Raw genomic sequence first — 21,428 nt, forward strand, 5'->3', positions numbered from 1 at the left:
GGTAGTTAGGTAGCCACCAGTTTAGTTTTCCCTCCCAGTATAAGTAGTCCCGTTTGGCATAAGTAGTGAGAAGAGTCCCCCTAGTATAAGTAGCCCACCAGTACTGGTTGCTAGAGAATAAGCCCCCCCCCCCCCCAATATAAGTAACCAGAGGTAGCACCGTAGTATAGATAGCCAGTGGTAGTTAGGTAGCCCCGAGTTTAGGTTGCCCTGCCAGTATAAGTAGTATAAGTATCCCCCATAACAAGAGGTTTCCCTCAGTATAAGTAAACCCCTGTCTCACTTAAGTATAGGTAGTGAGAGTTGTCCCCCATTATAAGTAACCCCCCAGTATAGGCAGTGACAGGTGTCCCCCAGTATAATAATTAGCTCCTACCCCCAGTATCGGTAATGGGAGATGTCTCCCAGTATAAGTAGCCTCTCGCTACATTCTGGAACTTAACTGTGAGGACTAGTGAGGTATGACAGATGGGAGTTTTTTTGATTTACACCAGCACTTCACTTACTCACTCCTCTCAGCACCTACACCGTATACTAGGGAAAAAAATGACGGTCTGTATTTAAAAAAAGAAAAAATCACATCACACATGCAAGTCCCCATAGCCATACATGGCATGGCTAGAAGGTTTCAAATCAAAATTTGATTGTATTTCAGTTGATGTGTGGTCTAAACAGTTGTAGTGTAGGCGATAATCCAGGTAAAAAAAATCAACAGCAGGGAGATGTTGATCATTTACTATGTTTGATCATCCAAGAACCAAACCTTTGGCTTGTTTAGGTTCTACCATTCAGAGTTTCTGTTTACATCTCTATCTTCACTTCCAGAAGGATCCTTCTGTTGGGCCCCATACAGTATAGTACTCTAGGGTTGTTGACTGAGTAAAGTTTCAGGTCTTACCTTTGAATTTTGACCACCACGGCATGAGTTTACTCAGTAATTCTGTAAAATATATTTTTACGTTGCCTTTTAGTACAGAAACAATACTGTGTGTTATCAACATAAGCTAATGAACAACAATAATAGACATAGCTGTAATAATTTATAGACTACTAAAGGTTAACAATTCTTTAAAGACATCTGTAACCACCGGGGGAGGGTGAAGTTACATATTCACCTAAGAGGAGGGAAGACTCTGGATCACTTAGAGCATTCCCGATCATCTGTGTGTCCACTGATTCCACCGCCAGGTCTCTGAGTACTTCTGAAGACGAGAGTCTCCATGTTGCACATGTGCAATTCCGCAGTCATGCATGCACAGTATGTAGCCACTAATCTTTGGAAGTACTTGAAGACCCTGAGTACTTCTGCAACCTTCCAAGCAGACCCAAAGGCTTTATCGAGGTTAAACTCCAATGCTGGAACAAGGTGGCCGAGTGGTGGAATGGGGGGGGGGGAACAAGAAGGCTCTAAGGGTTCTGTAGGTTAGGTTTAGCCACAGTAAAATATAGGTAAATATTACCGATATTTTGCTATCAAAATCCAGTAGTAGAATATCGCTAATTCTAGCGATATTTTACTGGCGGTAATCCTCTGCACCTTTTTCTCCAGGCACCTTTTTTTCATGTATGCTTCTTCAGTACATCAGTGTCATCTTGTGGCAGGAGGGAAAAGTGCAGCCTCTGCCAGTGTCTGGACACCAGACTTCAGGTTAGATCTTACTAATATTATAAATGCAAGAAGTTTTAAATCAGGATGATACCATTTATTGGCTAACTAAAAATGAATAAAATAAGCAAGCTTTCGGCCTTGCAGCCTTCGTCTGGCTTATATCCTGTTAGTTTGCAAACTGGTGGTACAGACAGCTTATATACATGCAACATCAAAAGGGAAAACAGATATTTTTTTCAAGCATAAATACATGTCATTAAGATGCCTTAATTCACACAGACCATCGACCTGGGGTTAGAGGTTGTAAGCCAAGATAATAATCCTTGTTTACTCCCTGCTCACATACCTGGGAGTTGGACTGACACAGAGGTATCGTAAATTCTTAGTTCACAAGTTCAGCTATAATGGCTGAGAAAAGTTCAAATGTCATCAGTCTCATACCAATATAGAAAGTTGTGGTCCTTATTCAAACCATTCTGCACAGCCTTGAACCAATTTATCAATTTTGTTTCTGCTATTAATCGATCATTTGACGTTTTGAAGCCACCCTTCAGGGCAGTGACACGAAGATCATCCATGCTGTGTCCGTTGGACCGAAAGTGTGTAGCAACTGGGAGCTTTACACAGAGGTTTGTATGTTGTTACCCCTGATGTATATGGTGGTGTCCAGAAAGTTAATCTCTGTGTGAGAGTAGGTAAGTTTCAATTTGATTGTAGGATGGAAGGCCGTCCATCCTACAATCAAATTGAAACTTACCTACTCTCACACAGAGATTAACTTTCTGGACACCACCATATACATCAGGGGTAACAACATACAAACCTCTGTGTATCGCAAACCTACAGACCGTCCCACATACCTGAGATATGACAGTTTTCATCCTAAGCACATTAAGAACTCTATAATTTACAGCCAAGCAATAAGGTACAACCAGATTTGTTCTGACAGGATGGACAGAGACAAGCACCTAGTTCGCCTTAAGAACACTTTCATTAAACAAGGTTACAGTCCTCCTATGGCTGAGGCCCAAATCAGGAAAGCCAGCAACATCCCCAGGACTGAACTCCTGAAATATAAGCAGAACCAGAAAGAGGAACGTGTCCCTTTGGTTGTCACCTACAACCCACACCTGGAAATCTTAAGGAGGATTGCTAAGGAACTACATCCCATATTACACAAGGATCACAGACTGAGAACGATATTCCCTAAACCTCCACTCTTGTCATATCGGCAACCACACAATCTAAAACAGATGATTGTCAGGAGTTCTTTGAATAGGCTTCAACAAAACGGAACATCACCCTGCCGACAAAAAATATGTGGGACCTGCGGACACATTTACTCCACTGACAGGGTAACGATACCAGGTTCACAACAGGAGTACAGAGTACAAGGTACATTTTCCTGTGGTTCCACCAATCTGGTGTATCTGATCATGTGTGCTAAATGCCCCAATGTTATGTACGTGGGAGAAACTGGACAAACTCTGCGCAAACGTATGAATGGACACAGGCACACTATTAAAGATACCAAATCTGGGCTCCCAGTTGCTACACACTTTCGGTCCAACGGACACAGCATGGATGATCTTCGTGTCACTGCCCTGAAGGGTGGCTTCAAAACGTCAAATGATCGATTAATAGCAGAAACAAAATTGATAAATTGGTTCAAGGCTGTGCAGAATGGTTTGAATAAGGACAACAACTTTCTATATTGGTATGAGACTGATGACATTTGAACTTTTCTCAGCCATTATAGCTGAACTTGTTAACTAAGAATTTACGATACCTCTGTGTCAGTCCAACTCCCAGGTATGTGAGCAGGGAGTAAACAAGGATTATTATCTTGGCTTACAACCTCTAACCCCAGGTCGATGGTCTGTGTGAATTAAGGCATCTTAATGACATGTATTTATGCTTGAAAAAAATATCTGTTTTCCCTTTTGATGTTGCATGTATATAAGCTGTCTGTACCACCAGTTTGCAAACTAACAGGATATAAGCAAGACGAAGGCTGCAAGGCCGAAAGCTTGCTTATTTTATTCATTTTTAGTTAGCCAATAAATGGTATCATCCTGATTTAAAACTTCTTGCTTTTACTGATGGCTAACACGGTACAATACCCTACTGCTACTAATATTATAAATGTGAAAGTTTAGATTGTTGGATGTTTGTTACTGGATCACGCAACAATGGCTGAACAGATTTGAATGAAATTTGGCACACACATAGTACATTACCTGGAATAACATATAGAATACTTTTTATTCCCATAACAAAAAAAGTGGGTGGAGACAAATACAAATTACACTGGGAAAATGTTAACTGCTGCCATTCTTACACTGTTAATGGCAGGGTTCTCAAACTTTGCACAGTGGGTCACTGGGTGACTGGGGTAAATATTCACAAAAGTAGGTGGAGCCTACAAAAGCCAATCAAAATGAATCTATTGCTTTTCAAGGGGAATATTTAATTGCTGCCATTCTTGCACGGTTAATGGCACAAGCCTCAAACCTGGTACAGCTGGTCATTGGGTGACTGGAGTTCAAATTCAGAAAAGGGTTGGAGCCACAGCCATCATTTGTTTCATTTCAATGCAAACTATTGATGCCAAAGATCGCAAAGCTCACAAACTTAGTCTTTGAGTAATTGAGCGTTTGTATGTTAGGGTTAGAGAAAGTGGCCGCAGCCAACACCAGACAAATACATACCTGTGCAACCCCCGGGCTATCAGTTAGTACATATATATGTAGAGGGAAGGTTCCTGATACCATAGGGCCCTTCCAGTGCTCTCTCCTGTCATTCCATCACAGTCCCCCAGTGAATTTATGTGACCAGTTGCGTTGTCAGTTTTCCTTCTCAAACTGCAAAAGTAGTTGTTTCCATGAGTGTTTCTGAAAATGGGTGGATAAAATCCCTACTTATTCGGAACTACTCAGGGATGCGCCTGCACAAGGAGTTCCAAATAGGTATTCGACCTAGCAGGTTAAATAACTTCAATAGGTAATGGCCCTGGAACAATAATATGAAGCAGTGACCGGGAAGGCTTTATGGTATCCAGAGCCTTCCCTCTACATAGATAAGTATCTAACCTGAAGCAAGTTTCCTCACTTCAGGTTCACTTTAAAGAGGAGCTGTCAGCCATACTATCTCAGAAAAAACACATATATAAGTAGATAAATACTTGCTCTACATAACATATGTATTGTACTGTCCACGTTTTGATTTTAGTGATTTCTCCACAGTAAAAAAATGAGAAAATTCTTTTTAGCATTTCCTATTTTACGTGTGGCTATTTTGAAGCCAATTCTGATGTAATTTCCTCCCTTACTCTCCTCTGCCTGATTTGCTCGCCCTTCACTAAAGAAAGTGCATTGTCTCAGCATGAGAAATATTGGCCAATCAGAGAGGAACAGAGGTGTGGGAGGGGAAAACAGGAGGGAAAGAGGCTTCAGCCAATCAGGCTGCATTAGTTAAGTCTGAGGGGAAATAGAGAAGCACAAAAGGACAACCCAGCATGCCCTGCAACTTCCTTTTCGTGTACCAAAATGTGTGTGTACCAAATAAGAGTCAGGTAAACTGAGGAATAATCATTTATCAGCTAGAAAAGTAATAGTGATCTTAACTTTTGGATTGCCTGGTTAGCATCCGTATTACTTGTTTACCAGAGAAAAATAAAGAATTGATTTTTGATTTTATTCCTGACAGTTACACTTTAAAATCTGGTCCCCAGACAATGGCAGCAATTGCACTGTTCCCTCCCGCCACTAGATGACACCATTTAATATAATGGAGAAAACCCGTTCTTTAAGGCAGCATTCAAACTTGTTTTCTGTGTGTGTTTTTCTGTGTGCGTTTTCTGCATACCCTGTTACCTTGCTTCAGGTTCACTTTACATATGCGGTCATGAAAAAAAACTACCATATATTATCATTGAAGGATACCAGAGCTGAAAATAAAAGTTGTTCTTTGTCTTACAAGGGGGGTTGTTCCAATCCCGTAGGATTGCATGTTCCTCACCATCCTCCTCCTTGCTCAGCTGTTTGTCCCACTCCTGCAGCCGAGTTGCCCCGTCACAGAGTACTGCGCATGTGTTGGCCTGGCGCGCCTCGTTGATCCCACTCCCGCGGCCATGCATGTGCAGAATGCTCCCAGCCACAGGAGTGCAATCAAAGATGAATGCCAACGGGCCAACGCATGCGCAGTACTACGTGACTTGGACGACTCAGCTGTAGGAGCGGGACAAACAGCTCAGCAAGGAGGACGACCTGGAGGACAGCGAGGGACATACAAGCCTACAGGGGCTGGAAGAGGCCCAAGGCAAGTAAAGTAACAATTTCTATTTTCACCTCAGTTTTCCTTTAAAGAGAAACTACAACCTAGAATTGAACTTTATCCCAATCAGTAGCTGATACCCCCTTTTACATGAGAAATATAATGATTTTCACAAACAGACCATCAGGGGACGCTGTATGACTGATTTTGTGCTGAAACCCCTCCCACAAGAAGCTCTGAGTACCGCGGTACTCTGGGCAAACTGCCACAATGTAACAATGCTCACAGACAGGAATTAGCTGTTTACAGCTGTCTCTAACAGCCAAAACAGCTAGGAGCAGCTACATAACCTGCCCACAGTAAAAATGTCACCATGCAATAAATGTCACAATGTAAATCGGGGAGAGGAAAGATTTTACAATGAGCAAACACTGACTAAATCATTTATACATAATTATGGTAAAAAATGATGCACTTTTTTTACTACATTATTTTCACTGGAGTTCCTCTTTAAATATCTCTCAATAATAATTCAACTAGTTTGTGAACTTTTAAACAAATATTCCTAAAATGATTTAATTAAAATTTCAAACTGTAAAATGTTTAAAGAGCGACTTTTTGCTCTTTCCCAAACACTTAAAGAGACTCAGAGATGAAAATAGTAGTAGAACTGATACTTACCCGGGGCTTCCTCCTGCCCCATAAACACGTGTGAGTCCCTCACCATCCTCCCGAGGTCTGCCGTTCCGCCGCGATCAGCCCCGGTACCGTGATAAGTCGCATCCAGTTTGGGTCTTCTGCGCATGCATGGGCCTACTGCACATGTGCAGTAGGCAGAGAAAAGGATGAGAAATGCCGGCACTGCTGTAAACTGCTTGTTTATTCATAATACATGGTGCAACATCGTGGATTCAAATGTATGCATATTGAGACGTAACATACCGGTTTGCTGGTAAAGCTGTGCGGTGGGTGCTGGGGGATGAGAGCCTTACGGCCGTTTCGCGCAGATGCTCTTCTACGGAGGCTGCGGAGGGCGGCTGTCTGCTGTCAGTTTAAATCCTAAACAGATCAGCGTGCAGCCAATTGCTGCTAAAGGCACCACCTCCTCTCCACCAAGGGCGGCCAATGACATGCTGGGTTACAGTTCAATCCAGCATGGGACGCATGGGGAGTAGCACTTCCTGGATACGGTGGCCTAAATAGGACAAACTTATTAGAAGTCCTTTGCAAGTCTGCATAATGCTGTCGTATCATAGATGGAGCTCAAGGCTTCCATCTAGTGACAGGAAAAATGTATAGTGGCCTGGACTTTTTACAAAGGGAAATTAAAGTGACAGTGCACTAATATATGTAGGATTGCCAAATAGAAATACAGACTGGCAAATATAATTTACAATATGATATAATTAATTTAAAAAAAAAACATAAAAAGTGTTAAGAAGGGACCGAGGGTCTGTGCTACAAAAAATAGTGGAAGAGGTATAAAACTAAAAATGCACTGTAATATGCACATTATCCTGGGTAACTCAGATTGAGGTAAGGAGGTCAGTAATTTAGCTGTTAAGACTTATTCAAAAACACAAATATAATAAACATTGTAGAACAGTGCAGGGGGGGAGGGGCGGGTTATTTACTAGGGTTGGGAGGGAAAAGTGGGAGGAAAGGTATGGGATCAGGGAGGGATGAGGGGGAAATAGGGGAGGGGAAAAGGGGGAGAAGGGGAGGAAAAGAAGGGTAGGGATATCCCCAGCATAGGAGCCAGTATTGTAGGCTGGATGTTCCTAAAGAAAACACGTAAGTACAGGATACTAAGTGTCCAGAGCAGCAAAATTTTAAATTCAAGGGTCCAGGAAACATGCAAAATGTGCACTCTTTAATGGTGTCCTGGATACCAGTTAGGCTTGTGATCCATTTTTCTCAGGGTCTTCATGTAATGCTCTCGATCCACTAGGTCCTGATAATGTGTTTTAATTGTTTCAATCTCATGCAAAGTTTTTGCGTGCTCCTGTTTGGTTCTTTCTAAAACTATATTCTGTAGTCCTGTGGCATGCTCAATATAGGCTTTGTAACGATTGTGGAATTCTCTCCGCAGTGTCAGCGCACAGGACGCACGCCGACACTGCGGAAATCCTCCACAAGCGTATAATTTGAGAGAACCGAGCAAAAGGTGCAACGCACCTGTAGAGGGAAATTCCTGTCGGCAGATGGAGCTGTGGAGTGCAGAGGAACAGATACTCTGCCCTGCCACAGACGCCAGATAGGAATTGTACGAAGGGAAGAAACGCAGGGCAAGATAGCCCTTAAAGAGAGAGAGTAAAGCGACAGAGTGTATGTGTGTCCACCAATCTAGTCGCCACCCAGCGACGATGAACACACAACCATGAAGATCAGGTGAGAAGGCAATCGCAAGAGATGGTGATTGCTAACAGTGACACAAGACAGAATAAGCACAGAGGAGGAATGTATGTATGTCCACCAATCTCGTCGTCAACCTGCGACGGTGAACATACAACAGAGGAAACCAAGTGAGAACGCAATCGCAAGAGAAGCAATTACGATTGAGAATGAGCACAGGGACAGAATGTATATGTGTGCACCAATCTAGTTGCCAACCCGCAACGGTGCACACACAACAGTAGAAACAAAGTAGGAACGCAATCGCGAGAGAGGCGATTGCCAGAGGTGACACAAGACTTAAACAAGACAGGGCACGAGAATAGCAAAGGCACAGCAAATCATATATTGAGAAGATAAGGAAAATAACAAACGCTAACTAAACGCGAACACCGCACTCATTCGCAACAGCGAACGCGTTTACAGCACGATCTCCGCACGTTAAGCGCAACAGAGACAAGCACGCCTAATTAACCACCGCCACACAAACACGAAACAGAGAACGCGAGCGCTTACTTAACGGTTACCTCACCGAGCCTACAGCAAGCGTTCGTATCAGACAAGACAGACAGACGGACGGGAAACAGGATAGGAAAGATCCACTGCTCTTTCCGCCAGAGCGAGTGCAATCCAAGTAAAGCAACAGAGCTTAGCAGGATCCACTGCTCTTTCCGCCAGAGCGAGTGCAATCGGGGTTCAGGGACAGTATAGGAAAGATCCACTGCTCTTTCCGCCAGAGCGAGTGCGATCCGGGTTCAGGGACAGGATCACAGATCAGAAGGATCCACAGCCGCTACCGCTAGGGGCTAGTGCGATCCAAGCAAGACAGGCAGATGAGATAGCCGGTAGCAACCGCTGCTCCAGCTATACTCCAAGAAAGCAGATCAGAAGGATCCACAGCTGCTACCACTAGAGGCTAGTGCGATCCAAGTAAGACAGATGAAACAGAAGGGACTACCAGTAGCAACCGCTGCTCTGGTTAGCACCCACAGACAGACAGGACGATTTCCTATCGACCACCGTTGGCGACAGGACAATCACAGCAGAGAGGCAACATAGACAAAACAGATAAGCAGGCTAACTGCACTAGAGGAGCTGCCTAGTGCAGTCTCCAGAATTACTCTAAGATAACTATAACAATCCAACAGGGAAGGCTGACACTCCAGGAGTGTATAAACAAACCGTTATGACCAGCAAAGCCTTCTGGGAGCAGAAGGCTTTTATACTGCCAGCCCTCAAAGGAGACAGCTGGGCAATTTGCATGTATGCAAATCCCTCAGCAAAGCAACTCTGAAAGTTGCAAGATGAAGCCAGGTCTCTTTTCCAGACACCTGCATCTCTCAGACATAAGGAATGGTCAAACAGCTGTCTGCCTGTGCAGCCAGCTGAGCGGATCATTACAGGCTTCTTTCCAAATCTGCAAAATCATCATCATCACAGTACTCTGAAGGCTCCACATACCGCCTAAAATCGCTTGCTGCAATTTAGTCGTCCTGGTGTTGTTGCAAAGTAGTTTTAGTCCAAAAAAACTTGACCTCCTTTTCACTCAACCTTCCCAGGCTAGTTTCAACAACCCCAGCCCCCACCGTCTTATTGCATGATGTAAATATGGCCGGATTTTTGAAGAATGTCTTCACATCACTTTTGCCATTTTCTACTACACCCCCTTCTTTCTGTTCATCTGAACTGTGTATATTGTCCTCATTTAGCTCTGTATACACTGCACTTCTCTGTGCTGCTGCTACTGCAGCCATGCTGCGTGCTCAAGCATTTGTACTGATAAAAGGTCACAAAGGAAGATAGGATAGAAAGGTGCTGGCACTGCAGCTAGGGGTTCAGGGAGGGTTGCAGGGGTGCAGACCAGGTATCCGGTGCAATGCAGATAGACCAGCGTGCTCAGGCTCAGATAGACATCATATGCAGGCAGAGAAAAGGATGAGAAATGCCGGCACTGCTGTAAACTGCTTGTTTATTCATAACACATGGTGCAACATCGTGAATTCAAATGTATGCATATTGAGACGTAACATACCGGTTTGCTAGTAAAGCTGTGCGGTGGGTGCTGGGGGATGAGAGCCTTACGGCCGTTTCGCGCAGATGCGCTTCTACGGAGGCTGCGGAGGGCGGCTGTCTGCTGTCAGTTTAAATCCTAAACAGATCAGCGTGCAGCCAATTGCTGCTAAAGGTACCGTCTCCTCTCCACCAAGGGCAGCCAATGACATGCTGGGTTACAGTTCAATCCAGCATGGGACGCATGGGGAGTAGCACTTCCTGGATACGGTGGCCTAAATAGGACAAACTTATTAGAAGTCCTTTGTAAGTCTACATAAGGCTGTCGTATCATAGATGGAGCTCAAGGCTTCCATCTAGTGACAGGAAAAATGTATAGTGGCCTGGACAAAGGGAACTTAAAGTGACAGTGCACTAATATATGTAGGATTGCCAAATAGAAATACAGACTGGCAAATATAATTTACAATATGATATAATTAATTTAAAAAAAAGCCATAAAAAGTGTTAAGAAGGGACCCATGGGGAGTAGACCCAAACTGACGCGACTGAGCAAGTTACCAGGGCTGATAGCGGCTGAATGGCAGACCGTGGGAGGACAGCGAGGGACTCGCATGTGCTTATTGGGCGGGAGCAAGCCCGGGTAAATATCGGTTCTACAACTATTTTCATCTCTGGTTATTTTTAAAGTGTACTTGAGATGAGTTAAAAGAAGAAAATATACATACATAGGGCTTCCTCCAGCCCCCTTCAGGCTGATTGATCCTTTGCTGTCCTCCTCTGCCACCTGCATCCTCCGCTATGGGTCCCGGTAATTCCGTCAGTCAGCGTCAGTTGTTGGGAATGTGATGGGGGCGTGTGCGTGGCCGGGCCACGCATGCACAATGCACTCTGACTGGATGAATTATCTAGCGGAGGATCCAGGTGGTGGAGGAGGACAGCGAGGGGCCAATCAGCCTGAAGGGGCTGGAGGAAGCCCCAGGTATGTATACATTTCTTCTTTTAACACATCTCAGGTTTCCTTTAATGTGAAGCAATTAGACATGCCATTTCAGCATTCTTACCCTCAATAGCGTAGGCAATGATGTCATCGCTGGCAGGAGCGCTGCCCCACAGTCCTGGCAGGGACAAGAGAAGGTGTTAGAGCTGAATGCACTGATTTTGGCATTTCATTCAACATCAGCCTAATGCTAATTTAATAAGTGTTTAATACATATAAAGAAACAGTGCTAATAATCTACATATAGGACTAAAGCGCACAGACAATCCCCTGAAAGCCATTGGGTCTTATTTATTAAATAGGCGCTGTAGTAAAAATAGCATAATGAATAAAAGTGTAGTTAGCCAGATGTGCCTCCCCCTTCAGTGTAGTTAGCCAGGTGTGCCCCCCTCCAGTGTAGTTAGCCAGGTATGCCTTCTCCCCTTCCAGTGTAGTTAGCCGGGTATACCTCCCCCTCCAGTGTAGTTAGCCAGGTGTACCCCCATCCCTTCTCCTCCAGTGTAGTTAGCCAGGTGTACCCCCATCCCTTCCCCTCCAGTGTAGTTAGCCAGGTGTGCCCCCGAACAGTGTAGTTAGCTAGGTGTGCCCCCCCCCTCCTTCTCCTCCAATGTAGTTAGCAAGTTGTGCCTTCCCCCCTCCCAGGGGCGTAGCAATAGGGGGTGCAGCGGTAGCGACCGCATCGGGGACCTTGGGCCAGAGGGGCCCCAAATGGCCCTCCCTCAACTACAGTATTAGCTCTATATTGGTCCTGTGTTCATAATAATCATTTATATATATACTTTGAATAGTGGTAATCATTAACAAACTATTCCCCATCCCCTTCTTGCACCTCTGACATTGTAGTTGCCATTGGCAGCTTTTAGTGCGTCGTTTCAATTTCTATGTATAGAGTGCATGGGGGGCCCCATTGTAAAACTTGCATCGGGGCCCACAGGTCCTTAGCTACGCCACTGCCCCCTCCAGTGTAGTTAGCCAGGTGTACCCCCCTCCCTCCCCCTCCAGTGTAGTTATCTAGGTGTACCCCCTCCCTTCCCCTCAAGTGTAGTTAGCCAGGTGTCCCCCCCTGCAATGTATCTAGCCAGGTGTTCCTTTCCTCCCTCCAGTGTATTTAGCCAGGTGTGACCTCCCTTCCAGTATAGTTAGCCAGGTGTACCCCCCTTCCTTCCCCTCCAGTGTAGTTAGTCAAGTTTGCCTTCCCCCCTCTAGTGTAGTTAGCCAGTTGTGCCTCTTCCCTCCCCTCCAGTGTAATTAGCCAGGTGCATATGCTTCCCCCTCCCCTTAAAAAAGTAGAGAAGTGTAGCAGCAGTATCTGAGTCCCTCACCGAGCTCCAGTGCAGAAGCTTCAACTTCCGACTTCCGTCCTCTGTCAGCCGATGTGTGCCTCTATCTCCAGCCAGCGATTCCTATCATGTCACTTGCTGGTAAGAGAGATCCCGGCTGGAGATAGGTGCACAGCAGCTGACGGAGGACAGAAGTTGGAGGAAAGTAGAAGCTTTGGTGCTTGAGCTCGGAGGGGTGAGTGACTCTGCAGTAGCCTTCCGCTCGCGCCATTCTGCAGTGCCGAGTCCGTAGCCCCTTGCAATGTGCACAAAAAGCATGGTGGCTGCTCAATGTTAAATAAATACATTTCTCTGTAAAAACAGCACTTCTATTCAAAGAAAGGTGAGGAAAGTTGAAGGAAAGCTTTTTGTTTGTCAATCAGTTCCCAAGTTCAGGTGCACTTAAAGTACAGGATAATTTTATGTACCGGTATTGTGCATTATCATATTTAACTCACCCCTAAGGTAGCATAAATCCATCTCTGGGCGGGGCTTCGATAAACTCCCTGCTTCAAATTTACTTCCCAAATGCTCAGTGTTCACAAAGGATTTGTACTTCGGAAATCCACAGACATGTGGGGTGAACTCGCACCAGATTCCTGAAAACAGAATTATTCCTAGTTACTTTCCCATCAGAAATACATTGTTTAAAGAGGACCTGGACTCTTGCACTGTACAGAAAGAAAACAGAAAATGTACCCTGTATAAGGCCTCTTGCACACTGCATACATTTCCGATTCCGATTCCGCTTTTTAATTTGTTTTTACATCCAATTCAGATTTTTAATCTTTACTGCATGCTGCGTTTTTTGATCCGTTTTTCTGTTGAATGTATTCAGGGAAAATCGGAATTGAAAACCGGAAACGGAATCGGAATCGGAAAACGGATTTGCAGTGTGCAGGGAGCCTTAAAGTGTACCAGAGCTCAAGCTATAAAAAGAACCGATACTTACCCGCTGCTTCCTCCTGCAGCATAAACACGTGCAAGTCCCTCGCTGTCCTCCCACGATCTGCCGTTCTGCCACAATCAGCCCCGGTAATAGGCTCATTCGGGATCAGTCTGGGTCTATTGTGCTACTACGCATGCGCAGAAGACCCAGACTGACGCGACTGAGCCACTTACCGGGGCTGATCGTAACAGAACGGCAGACCATGGGAGGATGGTGAGTGACTCGCACGTGTTTATGCAGCAGGAGATATGTAACTATTGGTTCTTCTTATAGCTAGAGCTCTGGATTTCCTTTAAGAGTGTTTAGCCTGTCTAATTCCCCCTTCATCAGTGGGGATGACACCTGTAGCAACCTATGATGGGCAAGGGAAGTAAGGGAGAAGTGACAGCTTGGACAGCCAGCACACATGAGGTGTGGTTCGGCAGGGGTTTGTAGGCTCATGGAGGGTGAAGTCTAGGGTGCCATGACTTCTGTGCCTATAGGCTCCTGTGATGTAAATTCAGGCCTGAATACATGCCATATTGCAATATGTGGAACACATGTCTCTTTGCATTTGCATTTCAGCTTCTGCTGTGTTTGTGCTAAAGAAGTAATAGCAAAGTTATGTCCCTTTAAATTTGTTGAGGAGTCTTTTCTGAAGCCTTATACAGTACAGCCCCTGTAAACCGGAACTCAGACATCCGGCAGTCTTAACTAACAGACAGGCCCGGTTTAAGTATAAGGCCCTGTAGGCACATGCCTACAGGTGCCTGATGATAGAAAGGTGGCTAACTCCCCTCCCCCTCCTTCCCTATACAGAGTCCTGAGCAGAGTGTAAATGAGAGGTTACTTATCCGCCTCTCAGCATTCCACTGACAAGATCTCCCTTCAGTCAGGGGCACCTCTAGCTACTTAATTCTTGGGGGCATCTCTAGCTACTTATTATTGAGGGTACTTCTGCCTACCTAAATACTAAGGGCCCCTGTAGCTACCTATGATGGGCAAGGGAAATAAGGGAGACAGCTGGGCCAGCCAGCACACTTGCGGTGTGGTTCAGCAGGTGTTTATAGGTTTATGGAGTCTAAGTCTAAGGTGGCAGGACATCTGTGCTTACAGGTTCCTGTGGTGATAATCTAGGCCTGCTAACCGCCATGCCTGGCTGAACACAATGGGGGTGTTCCTAAGACTGCACACCAGAAAATGCTTACTTATCCTCCAGGCACTGTCCTTTTCACTTCTTGCAGCTCCCAGATGCTTTTTGGCGTCCTCGTATGGCTTCCCTTCATGTCACCTGATCCGCATTGGGTCACATGACACATTGGGGCCATGCAAGAATGATGCCGCAAAGCAGCTGGGAGCTGCAAGAAGTGAAAAGTATGACGCCAGTGGATTTGTAAGCATTTTCTGCTGCACACCACCAGCGATGGGATGAAGTTCAATCCTGGACTGCAGTTCCTCTTTAAGGACATGGGCTGCATTTTTACAGCAGAGGAGCACTGCGGTAGGGCAGTAACTTTTATTCGCAGTTTGTAAAAAAAGATTAAAAGCACTTACAAGATGACAATTTGCTTATCTATGCACCGTAATGGTGAAGATGTCCTGCACCATTTGTCCGTCTGGTATCGTGGCCTGCGGTTTCCAATGGTTGGGATGCTGGATTGACGCATTTTGGCGTCCTTCGTCAAGGGAACTGTTGGCACACCAAAGCCAAATTTAATCGCTTTTCTATATATTGCATGTTCACCAAATGCTATTTCAGTTTTTTGCCAGTAGATGGCAATGGTCATATTGTGAACAGGCACTTTAAAGTGTACTCGAGGTGGTGCGGGGGGGGTTATGAAGTGAGACACAGAGGCATGTTCCCTGGTCCATGAAATGCCTCTGTGTCCTCTATGTGCTGCGCTTTGCCCCCCCCCCACCACGGAAATTGCCGACATGCAGCTTGTCGGCATCTAGAGGGGGAAGTAGCTGTCCCTAGCAGGAGAGGGATTCCTGCAAGACAACCCACTGGGGGAGCTCTTAAGCCCCTTCCCAGGCTCTAACAGGGCAGCTCTGCCTCTCACCTTCCTCTCCCAGATTGCTTCCCCACCTCCCTTCATTTTGCTCTGTGATGAGAGACACAGGTTCTCTTTAAGGACTGTGTCATAAGAGGACTCTATGGCTTAATATTTGGCATGTGATGTTTTCACATCAGAGAAGTGTTTAAATTTAGAATGCATGTGCCAGCGGGTCACTTGATGAAGGTGTAAGGGCACAAAAATGCCCTTTGGCCTGCCAACGGCGTTTGGAGGAACATTTGATCCAGTATCCCAAACAGTGCCGGATTTACTATAAGGCACTGTAGGCACGTGCTTTCAGGCGCCTGATAATGAAAAGGCGGCTCACTCCCCTCCCCGAGTGCCTCCCTTGATCGTTCCCTATGAAGAGTCCTGATGACAGTGTAAATGGCAGGTCACTCGCCTGGCTCCCTACAGTCCACTGAAGTGATCTCCCTTCAGTAAGTAAAAATAAATATAAAAACAGATACTCACCTAAGGAGAGGGACGGCTCTGGGTCCTATTGAGCCTTCCCAGTCTCCTCATGGTCCCCATGTTCCCCCACTGGCTCCTTGTTAGCAGTCTCAACTGATTAGAGAATGCTCTTCCGCTTCTGGTGGGCTTCGGGAGTCTTTGGAACCACTCAGGCTCGGTACCCGTACTGTACACACCCGAGCACCCTCTTTTGCACACCTGTGCATGTGCAGTAGAGAGGCGCCCATCTTTGGGAGCCTGAGTGCTCCCATAGACTTCTAAAGCCTCCCACAGTGGGGGGATCCAGTGCTGGAATGCGGCGACCTTGAGGAGAATGGGAAGGCTCTATAGGCCACTAAGCCAAACAATATAAGAACAATTACAATAATTAATGTAATCAAATGGCCAATTCTAGGGATGGTCGAAAATGCCAATGTAATTCCGCATTCCGCCATTGCCAAATACCGATTCCGCTTTCAGCTACCAATTTCCGCATGCCAATGCGGAATTTCCGCTGGAAATCGCGGAAATTCCACCCGACTTTAACATCGATTTTCTCAAAAACTATAAGGTCTTTTTGAAAACTTTTTTTGCATCTTGTTCAGAGGACTCTGTTTAATAAACCCTGAAAATTTGGTGTTTTTATGACGTATGGGGGCTTTGCTATTAACCGGTAAAGTCGGTGGATTTTTCCTGTAATGTAAATGCAGAAAATAGGCAGAAGCAGATTTTCTGCATTTTACATTACAGTAAAAATCCGCCGACTTTAGTGGTTAATAGCAAAGCCCCCGTAAGTCCTAGAAACACCAAAGTTTCAGGGGTTATTAAACTGAATCTTGTGAACAAGATGCAAAAATTTTTTAAAAAAGACCTTATAGTTTTTGAGAAAATCAATGTTAAAGTCGGGTTGAATTTCAGCAATTTCCGGCAGAAATTTCCAAGATTTTTCGGCGGAAATCCGCCTAACGCACTTGCATTACCGATTTCTGCATTCCGATGTGGAAATGCAGTTTCCGATCGGAATTTCGAAATTGCATTTCCGCGGAATCCGAATGAGCATCCCTAAATTGTACTACCATTCGTCGATTGATTACAGTACGTATTGTAATTATTCTTACATTGGTTTAGTGGCCTTTAACCAACTGAAATAATGATTTGGAAAAAAATTTCACATAAAATGAATAAACTAGATAACATTTATTCTGCTGGAGTCAGCAAATTACAGGTTACATTAGTTTCAACACAACCAGCACCACTGGATACACCACTTGTGACAGTCCTGGTGAGTTTAGCTTCTGTTATGCCCCTCCAGCCCCCTCCGACTCCATTCACCGAAAAAAAGCCCACCTCAGGCTTAGGCTCTTTCCGGTTGGCTGGGTCGGTAGTATCGTGCAAATGCTGACCTGGCAGTGTGCGGTGTGCATCCTTGATTGCGCCTGTGGCCTAGAGCACTATGCGCAGGCGCATCACGTCAATTGTGATGGTATGCTTAGATCGCTCCCGGCCATGGGCTCGTGATCAAGGACGCGTACTTACGGGTCATTGCCTGAGCCGATTATGGAAGAGCTTTAGTCACCCTTTAGGTAAACACCGGCGTGGCGGGCATGAATGTACTCGTCAGGTGGGCAATTGCCCTACTGGCCTCCACCAAAGCCTGCCTCTGCTTTAGCGTGTCAGCCCCCAGCATTTCATCTCCACTGTACATGTATGAAAAACAGTACTGGACCTGAGTCCTGAGGCTGGCCCCATTGGTCACCAAGCTTCTCCACTTACAAACCCTATTTTTTATCAGGTATAAATAAAATTATACTTTTTCTTCCCATCTCATTCTTTGTGGGAAAACGGTATTGATTAAATGACCTGTGTCCTTTTCCACAGCCGAGTAGACAGGATATGGGATATTCCCTTTCTCACATCTCTTCTTGTGTTCAGAGAGTTTCTCTTCAGGCATCTGGAAAAGAAGAGATAAAACTATCAGTGGGTATCAGGTAGGGATGGTTGGATTTGCCAATTTCAGCTTCCATGGAAAATCCACTTTCCGCCATTACCGCTACCTCTTTTCACTGTTGGAATACGATGCGGTATCTACTCTGTAAGATCACTAACTCAGTAAAAGGTATAACTTTTACAGCGTTGCGATCAAAAATATTGGGTAAAGTGGAGTTCCTTCCCTCTACAACAGTAAAAGTTATAGATGATGCTTTCTCTTGGAATAATCTCAAAGCACTCAGTTTGGATTTTTATATAAATTTGTATTTTTCAAAAAGCAATATATTTACAGCAGAAAAATAAAAATCTTCAAGATGTTCAGAGTTCAAAGTTCCATGAAATAAACTTTATCTTGCAGATATTAAATTGTAGATCTAAAGTTGGTTAACGTTGAACTATTTCTGCGTATCTTTAGTAGTTGCTGAGAATACAATGTTCAAAACTGATGCTAATAAAAAATGCTAACTTTCAATGCTTAATAGGCTCATCTAAATATTCAATGCTAAGAATGCTAAGAATCACCAGAATATAATATCAATAAGGCATACCTCTCCTCAATTATGTAGAAGGTCTCACCCCAAGGTAGCTGTTGTCGAGATGTGAAAAACCTGCCCAACTGCCTCCCTTTTTATACCCAATTTTCAAAATGGCTGAAAAATTGGAATTTCCCACTGACGTATTTTTCATATCTTGGAATATTTTGTGCGTCATTCAACTTATCGTATTTACAAAGTCTGACATTTCATTAATGAGGGTGATATCGTAATTAAATGGTACACACGCAGGTAGACATCTTGACTGCATTATGACCTCCCGATTAGAGAATTGCCACGGAAACCCTGGGTCTCCAGAATTAAAAACATCTCCCATATCTATGTTCCATGATGTGTTTGCTTATGATGACATCTATGTCTTAATTGGCCTGAGGTATGCTCGTCTCTTTCTGAAATACTTTCGGACATCTTGGCCTACCAAAATACATAGGCCTGTAACCAACAGTATTCAGACTTACAGTAAATTAATACTTATTTAAACACTATACTATCCTTAAAGAATAATCAACTCATGTGTATACTGATTAGCTATCTAAATAATTATATTCTATAATTTTATGAAAAAATCATTAATTTTTTAAACTTATAAAAGATTACAAAAAACGCCAGATGGCCATATAATATTATGTATTAAATTTTCGATTAAAAAATGTTTTATCTATGTGACATTTTATAAAAGTCACAATGAACTACCATAACATGATGTTTGCTGTCGTCAATAATTTCAAAATAAAATATAGTTCCCAAAACAAAGAAAGTCATGGAAACCTTTCTCTGTCTGGAACTATTATCTAAGTCTCCATATAACAAATTACAAGTATAACAAATATATTCTGAAGATTTTGCTATTTGCACTTGTTTAAGGAATAACTCTAGCTAGCATATAACTTGACATGCATACATATCAGGCTTATTTGAATCATCATAGTTAACTAAAAATAATATAGAAGACAGGGTTTCAGTGTGGTTAAAACAGAAATCTGACAGCCCCGCTACACAGTGAAACCGTGTCTCCAGCTCCACAATTTCATCTTCATCTGTTCTTATTTTTCTCTCTCTGGTTGTCTCAGAATATAGTCTATCAAGTCTTCAAGTTCTTGTAACTCTTGTTCATTAAGTTGAATAATGGAATCGGTATCATCTGCAATACTTTCTTCAGTAGACAGCTCTGCCGGTCCAGATTGGATTGTAGTTGGGGGGTAAACTATTTCCTTGCCAACACAACATAAGTATGGATTAATTCTTGGGTCTGAAGAGTCAGCAGTAGCTCGAGTATAATTGGAGGAATGTTCTGTGTAATATGTGTTTCCCATTTCAAACGAGGGTGTTGGGCCCATAATTTGCTAGATGTAGACAGGAATCGTATTGTTTATGGGGCCCACCAGTTCATGTGGAGAACAAAACATCCAGTGTCTCATAACAAACTCCCAAAATGTTAATGCACAGTCTTCAATATAATATTTATTGATAGAGTCCATCGTGCCTTGTTGACCCCATGCTATTTCTCCGCAAGTAGTATGTAGTAGACCAAACCGTATGTATTTCACACTTACTGGTTCCCATGTAGTGATGTCATCTTTCCATTCGACTGCAGATACCATGTTGAAAGTGGGGCATTCAATAATTTTTGGCAGTTCATATTGCAGGAGAACCAGTTGCAGTAGGCTGTCTTTATAAACACTTCTCACGAATCGCATGTGTTAGCATCAAAGTGTTGAAATGGATAAGCAGGCTTTCTCAAGTCTTCCATATTTATCTCTTCAACTCTCTTCTCTTAGATCAATCAGTAGTACGAATTGCAATCTTTTAAAAAGTGTTTTTTAAGCTCTATATCTTTTAATGTATTCAAAGAACACTGTTTTTGTTGGAATTTTCTCGGTGTCAACTTGTAAAGCGTAATTACTGATGTGCTTCAATACGGTATATGGTTCTGACCAGGTTGTCTCCAACGCTGATTTTGTTGACCAAAGAACCCACAGGTGGTAAGATGTAGCTTTCTGCACCTGTTTGAAGAGAGAAGGGGTTATGCCTATTCTGGTGATTCTTAACATGACCTTCTACATATGGTTCTTTAAATAGTATATCATATGGTGCTTGGCGCATTTTACTAGTTAACCTAGTATTATGTGCCTGCACTGCTAAAGGAAGGTGTTGTAGCCATGTTTGACCTTCTCCTTCTAATGCTTGTAATATCTTCTTGAGTTCTCCATTATGTCTTTCAAAAATCCCATTTGTTTCAGGTGCATTGGGAGTTGAGAATGATAGTTCAACTTTTAAAGTCATCATTGCTGATTGTACACTCTTATTTCTAAACGCTGGTCCGTTGTCAGTTATTAACCTCTTGAAAGGTAGTATTGTCCAGATTTGATGTAAGAGTTGTGATGTTGCTTCTCCCGTCAGTCTCTTCTGAGGTAAAGCGATCAGATATCTTAAATTTGAATCAATCACTGTAAGTATTTATGAATATGATGCTGAACTCGGTAAAGGGCCTATATGATCGGCATAGCAGAGTTCAAGTGGTTTGCTACCAATTACCAACTTTTCCAGGTATCCTATCGGTTTAGTCTGTGTATTTATTTTCTGACATGTCAAACAAGATCTTATAGTGGAATCAATGTCTGACACCACTACCAATTTCCGCGGAAATTTCAGCCGACTTTAACATTGAGTTTCTCAAAAAGTAAAAAGTATTTTTGAAAGATTTTTTTTCCTCTTGTTCCCATTCTTCTACTTAACATACCCTGAAAATGTGGTGTTACGCTATTTAGTGGGAGGTTGTGATTAAATAGTTGTTTATCATATTATTGGTAGCAGGATCTGGGTGTCATAAGGTCAGGCAC

The 21,428-nt window shown here is 43.7% G+C and overlaps 1 protein-coding gene across 1 annotated transcript in view; it reads right to left on the bottom strand.

Moving 5' to 3' along the window:
* LOC137571310 (cytosolic phospholipase A2 gamma-like) overlaps nt 1-21,428 on the bottom strand; it is a 123,979-nt gene that overhangs the window by 35,230 nt on the left and 67,321 nt on the right. Inside the window, exons 7-10 of the mRNA XM_068280260.1 lie at nt 17,906-17,996; nt 13,066-13,206; nt 11,353-11,406; nt 899-940 (exon numbers count right to left, since the gene is read on the bottom strand). Of these exons, the coding sequence (XP_068136361.1) occupies nt 899-940; nt 11,353-11,406; nt 13,066-13,206; nt 17,906-17,996 (328 nt within the window). The remainder of the gene's footprint in view (nt 1-898; nt 941-11,352; nt 11,407-13,065; nt 13,207-17,905; nt 17,997-21,428) is intronic.

Source organism: Hyperolius riggenbachi, chromosome 4 (assembly GCF_040937935.1).
Source record: "Hyperolius riggenbachi isolate aHypRig1 chromosome 4, aHypRig1.pri, whole genome shotgun sequence".
Taxonomy (NCBI): domain Eukaryota; kingdom Metazoa; phylum Chordata; class Amphibia; order Anura; family Hyperoliidae; genus Hyperolius; species Hyperolius riggenbachi.